The sequence below is a fragment of the Austrofundulus limnaeus genome, unplaced genomic scaffold (genome assembly GCF_001266775.1).
Source record: "Austrofundulus limnaeus strain Quisiro unplaced genomic scaffold, Austrofundulus_limnaeus-1.0 Scaffold465, whole genome shotgun sequence".
In the NCBI taxonomy this organism is placed as follows: Eukaryota; Metazoa; Chordata; class Actinopteri; order Cyprinodontiformes; family Rivulidae; genus Austrofundulus; species Austrofundulus limnaeus.
In genome coordinates, this window is record NW_013952867.1 from 526,423 (window position 1) to 534,435 (window position 8,013).

General features: G+C 45.4%; 1 protein-coding gene across 1 annotated transcript in view; it reads left to right on the plus strand.

Annotated features, from left to right (window-relative positions):
- Window positions 1–8,013, plus strand: part of LOC106529776 (DNA polymerase zeta catalytic subunit) — a gene marked incomplete at its 3' end in the record, with an annotated part of 92,992 nt that overhangs the window by 76,363 nt on the left and 8,616 nt on the right. Inside the window, 1 exon segment of the mRNA XM_014025278.1 lies at window positions 215–3,815. Coding sequence (XP_013880732.1) covers window positions 215–3,815 — 3,601 coding nt within the window.

Below are 8,013 nucleotides of genomic sequence, written 5' to 3' on the forward strand. Positions count from 1 at the left end.
TGTAAATACAATAAAAATTAAACCAAGATTTATAATAATCGTCATTTTGATCCATACATTGGTAATGTCTGACTGGGCAAGAAGTCTTTAATGATTTAGTGTTTCGTTAGACTGTTCTTATCATCAGGTGTGCAGTTTAGATGTTGCTCTGCAGATACATTTGCTGCTGTGAAGTTTAAACAAAGTGTCACTTCCTTATCTTTTGCATCCATAGATTCCTCTTTGACTGACAGCGGCTCCATGTCCCAGTCCTCACTCACAGTCACTGAACAGCTGCTGGGGAAGACAAATCCTTTCACTGGGGAGGGAGTCCACCTGGAGCCACCTTCTTCTGCCAAGACCCTTTTAGAGTACAAGCATCCTGAACACAGATCAGTCCACATGTTGGACTCAGATGAACCTCTAGACAAGCACTTTCAGCTAAAAGGCAGCCAGGACAGCAGCAGTGAATGTTCATCTGGGTTTAAGGTTAATAAAGAAATGCCTTACATCTTACCAGTCAAACACCCAATTCCTTGCAAAATAGCCAATCACCCCGAGGCATCCCCCATCTGCATGGACAAAGAGGACATACGACCCCTGTACACATACGACAACAAAACCTCTTTAACTCTGGATAAGGCCGAGCTCCAGGGTTTCCCCTTTGGTACCAGGAAGGTCACCAAGAACAGGAAGCTGTACGACAGCATGAAGAATGTAGAAACTAACTGCCTGTCCCTTTTCCAGAACCACGGCACCTTTTCACTTTGCTACTCAGACCGAAGAAACTGCTCAGCCAAGACCGAGGTGGACCTGACCCCGGAGAACAGGAAGAGCCCCATCAGGAGGAGCATCACCTCCGTCTTGCCTCCCACGGTGGAGGACAGCTTCCTGGAGTCACGCGGGGAGGAAACGGTCCAGGGAAGTGAAGAGGGAGATGTTGGAGAACTCAAAATTAGATACGAAGACTACCAGGACAACAAGACTGAGAGGACTGTCGGGGCTCAGCAGGAGGCACACTACAAGTTTTTCCCCAGCGTCATTCTCTCCAACTGTCTGAGCAGAAAGAAAACTGGGAATAAAAAGCTGGGTGAGCCCTGCAGTGATCTGGAACTGGTTCCATCGTGCAAATCAAAGCTTAAAGTTCCTAAAAAACGTCTTGGAATGGCAGGACAAAGGGGCAAGGCAAGGACAGTTCAAAGCTCTGACGGTCCAGCTGACACTAACATGGACTCTGCAGCTCCTTCTGTTCTGGTGGACTCACAGAATCCTGTTTTAAAGGATCAACCAATAAAACTGACAGAGCCCATTACAGAGGAGCCAAATCACGAAGTTCAAACAATCATCAAGGAGGAGGAACCAGCTGCAGAGCTCATCTTCCCCAATGCCTCCAGGTTTGAGTCTCTTTCTGAAGAAGCCAAAGACCTTTTACCTAATTTATCTGCTAAAGGGACCTGCTCTAAACCACCAGCACTACCTGTGAGCAAGTATACACTGAGGGCCAAGCGCAGGATGAAGTTCAGTAGAGATGAGAGAGAAGGACCCAGTCATCCTAAAAACCTGACCTCTGTCAAAGAAAGACTCGAGGACAGCCTTGCTCCCAGGAGGCAGGATTTCAAACACCAGAGAAGACGCAAGAAGGAGCCTCCTGTCATCATCAAATACATCATCATCAACAGGTTCAAAGGACAGAAGAACATGTTGGTGAAGATGTCCAAGGTCAATGCAGAAGAACCGCTGGTGTTGTTGACACCTAACAAATTGGAGAAGTATGATAAATTAGCCCCTCTGAGGGACTTTTGGCCCAAAGTGCCAGAGTCCACCGCTGTCAAGTTACCCATTCACGAGCCCAAAGCCAAGAAACAGCCCAAAAGAAAATCAAAGGTCAACAGCACCAATAAGACCACCATCAACGTCTCATCCAGACCTCGTGCTAGACGTGGTGAGAGGATCCAGAAGGGTCGAGGCTGCCTGAGAGGCCCGGTCCTGCCCTCCCTGCCCCCTCCTCGACCATGCTACTGTGAGCTCGCAGAAGACCACGACAGCCAGTACACCGACGTCATGGTAGAGCTGGGCTATCTCTCTGATTGTTCCCCGAGTCCCTCAGAGTCCACACCTCCACGCTGCTGGTCCCCCACTGACCCCCTGATGGACAGCAGCAGCTCTGAGCCGCTGGTAAACCCCCGGAGGGACCCCTGTCTCAGTTCTGCTCGGCACAAGCCCCGCACCAAGCCTCTGATCAAAAGAGCCCAAAGAAAGGCCCAAACTGCCAAACCCAAGAAGTCGACGCATTCACGAAGAAAAATAAACAAGTCTGCTACCCCGTCTTCAGGAGCACAAGAAACCAAGAAGTCGAGAAGAGGCAACACTGTGAGGCAGAGCCACAAGGCTAAAGGTGCACCTGAAGGTCCTTCAATGGCTCCAAAACCCAGGAGGTCCTGGAAGAGGAAACCCATCAAATGTGATGATCTGAGTAAGGACAGGTGTCCTCCGTCCTCTCAAGACGTTCCTCTGTCTCAGCAGCCAGGCAGCAGCAGCCAGGGCAGGTCTCAGTTAATGGAACTGAAGGTGGAGGACTGTGAAACCTCCATCATGGACGTCAACCAGAGATTTTCAGCTGAGACGAAGCAGCAAGGCTGCCAGACCACCAGGGTGAAGGTAGAGTTTTCTCAGGAGGACTGCACCGCTAATCAGTCCTCACAGAAAGACTTCCCACGCCCCCTGCCAGGAGGAGAGTCTCCACGCTCGGGTCCTAAGAACGGACAGCTAGGCTTTGAGACGCCCTCTGGCCTGGCTGTCCTCAAGCAGCTCCTCCAGAAGAGACAGCAAGGACAGGCCCTTCCCGTTCAGGTGGTTGGATCGGACAGGCATACCACTGCCATGGCTCAGGCTGCAGCGCTGTTCAGCTCCTCGACTAAACACACTAAACCCGTAAGAACCACCTCCACCACCCCTCGCAAACCCAGGACCCTGAAGTCTGCAGCTGCTGAGGACAAAAAGCCCCGAACCAAGAGAACGAAGCCCAGCAGCTCTCAGCCGGACGTTTCAGTGAGGCGGGACGTGTCCGATGACTGTCACCACTTCCTGTCCGACCCGGGGTTAGACAGCTGTAACTTCATGGAGGACAGCTTGTCCCCAGAGCTCCCTCACAGCTACAGCTTCGATATAAACACCGTCCATCACTCACACTTCTCCAGTCCCTACAGTGGCACTCAGTTCGTTCTGACCGACAAAAGCTTACCGCTCAAGTTCCTCAGTGACGTCAGTCAGGAAGCACAGGGCTCGGATCTTTCCCAGAACCAAACTGCTCGTCAGGTGTCCTCTCAGAGAGGCTGTGAGCYGAGCAAGACCAGGTCCACCAGCCCTGTATTCTTTGACAGGTCTGAGGAGTCTGCGTCCAACCCTGSGAAAGCCACAAGCGTCGAGTGGGACATGTCTTACGGCAAGTCCCACATCCTCAGCCCCTTCCAGGACTTCCACTGCGAGAGGAAAGAGTTTCTCTTATCAGCGTTSGACCCAGTCATACCGCTGCCTTTAAGCTCCACCTCCTTCGTCGACCACGTGTGCTCGCCGACCAGCGAGCTTCCAGAGAGCATGGATGGGCTCACGTCCACCACGCCCAGCAGTTCTCCCCACTCCATCAGTTCGGTGTCGCAGGTGAGAGCGAGTCAGCTGCAGCGGGGGGCGGGAGGGGGCGGAGCCCACATTCTCAAGCCCCTCATGTCCCCCCCGAGCCGGGAGGAGATCCTCAGCACTCTGCTGGACCTGGAGATGTCTGAGGACACGGTGCTGGAGCCATTCTGCAGCGATCCGTCTGACGCTCCAAACAAGCCCATGTAAGGACCCAGAGTTTACATCTGATCAGCTTTATTTATTAATCACACTTACACAGAGCCGCACTTCAAAACATCACAATTATTACATTAAAATAAATATTTAACAGGTGTTTTGGTAACGTCAAAAGAACAGGGAGGTTTGGACCTCTCAGGTACTGATATTCTTATGTAACCTTTGGAACTTTTCCACATTTTGCCACGTTGCAACCACATATAGAGCCTCATAAAATCTGATTTATTTTTTTCTAATATTCTGTTTTTTGCTCTTTTTTTCTAAATTCCACATTTTCATTCAAACCATATTTATTAGCCTAAAGTGTGTTTAATTCTAAAGTGACTAAAAAGTAATGTAGCACATGGATAACCACAGATTTCTGTAATATAACAAACTGCTGTGGTTCAAAATGCTTCTGAAAGGTTTTTTTTTTTATAGATATGTTTATTAATTTTGTTTAATAACAACAACATAACACAGAACAAAACAAAAGCTCAGCAGCGCAGTCCATAGGAGACAGAAAAAGAAAAGATAAAACAGGGGGGGCACACATATTTCCGTCATTATATAGTTCACATCTAAGCATTTATAAATGCTCGAGACAGGATGGTAGACACGTGTCCTTCAGCATAGTCCAAGAAGGGCTTCCATATCCGTCCAAAAGTGTCAGTCTTAGAGTGGACTAGGCATGTTAGAAAGTCGAGAGGGATATATTCCAAAACMAGTTTCTTCCACCCAAWAATAGTAGGAGATTTATTAGAGATCCATTGTAACAAAATATTCTTTCTAGCACAGAAAATTAGGACATTATACAACTTACTCTTGTTTTGATTTTKAATATGTTTACTTGGTAGACCAAGGAGAAGAGATGCTGGATCAAGATCGATATTAGTTTTGATAATTCTCCTAGTCTCAGCCAGAATTGATTCCCAATATAACTGGATTTTAGGGCATGACCAGAGACAATGTGTGAGGTTACCCTCATGTATTTTGCATTTAGGGCACAGGGAAGAGGACCCTGGTTTAAACTTAGAAACCCGATTTGGGGCCAGGTGAGCTCTATGTAGTAATTTAAGTTGCAGCGCCCAGGAGCGATTACAAATAGTAATTTTTCTGGCAGAGTTCCAAATACTGCTCCACATTTCATCAGTAATCTCRATACCCAGCTCTCTTCCCCAGGCCTGGGCCCGAGTTGGTAAGTGATGCTTATGACATTTTAATGTTTTGTAGCACAAACTGAGTGACACTTCACGAGTTCTGAAAAACAGTTTTTCAATGCCCGAAACCTCAGTGTCCCTGAGTAGAGTTGTTTCTTTTTTAAATAAAGTCTCTCAGCTGGAAGAAACGGAAAAGGTTATTTTTCCCTACTCCAAAGACTTCCACAACTTGATTAAAAGACATGAGGATCCCCTCCTTAAAAAGACAGCCTAAAGAGGAGATACCCCTATCCACCCATTCCCCAAAACCCGCATCCAACATACCCGGAAGAAAGTCAGGGTTCTGGAAAAAGGGCGTAAACGTGGACGTCCTCCCGGTTCTTCCCTCGATATGTTGAGCCACCCTCCAGGCCTTGACTGTATTCACAGTGATTGGATTGCTACAAAATTTATTTATTGTTTTCATATTTTTAAGAAACAGCAAACTTTTAAGAGGGCAGCCACATAACGAGGCTTCTACATCTAGCCACACTGTGGATGGATTTCCAGATGTCCACTCTCGGGCATATAAAATAAGAGAACTCACTTGATATTTTTTTAGGTCTGGGAGATCTAAGCCTCCCATGTCTCTTGGTAGCTGTAGTGTTGACATTTTTATGAATGCCCTTCTTTTAGCCCAGATAAAGGAACCAAACCAACTCTTCAGCTTTTGGATCCACTTTTGAGTAAATAAAATAGGAATCATCCTAATTGGGTATAACAAACGAGGGAGAATGTTCATCTTTAGAAGCGAGATTCTGCCCAGCCAAGATATGGGAAGACCGCTCCAACGTTCAAGGTCTAGCTTAATTTTTTCAAATAATGGGAAAAAGTTTGTTTTGAACATCTGATCGAAGACAGGTGTGACAAATATACCGAGATATTTAAATCCTGCAGGGGACCATTTAAAAGGGGAACTAGGGATATAAAATTGTTTACCCAAAGGCATGGCCTCGGATTTAGAGAAGTTTATTTTGTATCCCGAGAATGAGCCAAACTGATTAATAATTGCGATGACTCTTTCGACCGAAGTGACAGGTCTGGAGAGAAACAACAAAACATCATCGGCATATAAAGAAATTTTATGGGTCCCTCGATCAGTATTGATACCGATTACAGTGGGGTCACTACGAATTGCTTCGGCCAGCGGTTCGATAGCAAGGGTGAATAAAAGAGGAGAAAGGGGGCAGCCCTGCCTGTTTCCCCTTCCCACCTCAAAATTACTAGACCTAAGCCCATTCGTAATAACCGCAGCCAAAGGACGACTATAGAGGACTTTAATCCAGCTGATAAAGTTGGGACCCAATCCRAATTGATGCAGAGTATGAAAAAGAAATGACCATTCCACGCGGTCGAACGCCTTCTCTGCATCTAAGGAGACTACAAGACCATCTATCGCGCGCCGCTGACACAGCTGAATCACGTTCAAAAGACGTCTGAGGTTATTACAGGAATTACGCCCCTTGATAAAACCTGTTTGGTCCATACCTATCACAAGRGGTAGAATGTTTTCCAAGCGTTTTGCTAGAATTTTGGACAATATTTTTAAATCTACATTAAGTAATGAGATGGGTCTGTAAGTGCCACAATTTTCTGGAGGTTTTGATTTCTTAAGAATTAAGGATATATTTGCTTCTCGAAGGGAAGTGGGGAGAACACCTGTACCAAATGAATCATTCAGCATGGATAAATAGGGCTTTGATAGCAGATCCATAAATGTTTTATAGAATTCTGAAGTGAGCCCATCCGGGCCTGGTGCTTTCCCTCCCTGGAGAGATCTGATGGCTCTTTCCACATCTACCTCTGATATTTCTGCATTTAGATCTTTCTTTTTGTCCTCTGGTAACATGGGCAACTTAATTTTTGAGAAAAAAGTTTCCATTGAAGATTGGGAATTATCACATTGTTCAGATTGGTACAGATTTTTGTAGAAATCAAAGAAAGCTGCATTTATTTTCTCTGGGTTTGTAGAACACGAACCCTTCTGATCAGAAATTGAAGCAATTGTTTGGGAGGACTTCCGTGTTTTTGTAAGATAGGAAAGGTATCTACCTGGTTTATCCCCATGTTCGAACAATCTTTGTTTAGCAAATTTGACTTTGTCTGTAGCGTTCTGCGTCAGTAATGTGTTCAGCGAGCACCTGATGGCATTGAGCTCTCCCAACTTGGATTGCGAGGGTTTTTTAATATATTCTTCCTCTGCAAGTTTAAGCTTTCTTTCCAGTATGTTTTGTTGTTCTGCAATTCTTCGTTTTTTGCTGCACGTATATGATAATATTAATCCTCTACTAAATGCTTTAGCTGTGTCCCAAAGCAAGGAGGGGCTGCTAGCWGAGGGRGAATTGATAGCGAGGAATTGTTCGAATTCTGTTCGAAAATACTCCACAAATTTTCCGTCCTTTAAAATTAAAGGATTTAGTCTCCAGTGATTTGACTGAACCCTAGCAWTTTTAACAGTRTAATTWAGATACACTGCAGCATGGTCAGATATAACAATGTGTCCTATTTTGCATGAGGCAACTTGTCCTAAAATAATTTTAGGGAGAAAGAAATAGTCAATACGTGTGTGGCATTTGTGGGGGTTGGAGTAGAAAGTGTATTCCTTTCCAGCAGGATGGAGTTTTCTCCATACATCCACAAACCCCGCCTCCTCAAAAAGATCAAAAATCTGTTTTGATTTACCTGAAATAGAAAGGGGGCTAATGGGAAGCCTATCAATCAGTGGATTCTTAAGACAATTAAAATCACCTCCTASGATAACATTTTCRAGAGAGAGATCCATAAGTTTTGCCATTATTTCCGTTAAGAARTTAATAGGATGACCCGGTGGAAAATAAACATTCAATATGGCAAATTCTTCCCCATTTATCATTGCTCTAACAAGTACGTACCTCCCATTTGCGTCTTTAATACATTCTATGACTTTAAAGGGCACAGAATTTTTAACAAGGATTGCAACTCCTCTACTTTTGTTAGTGAAAGAGGAATAAAAAACATGTTCAAAACC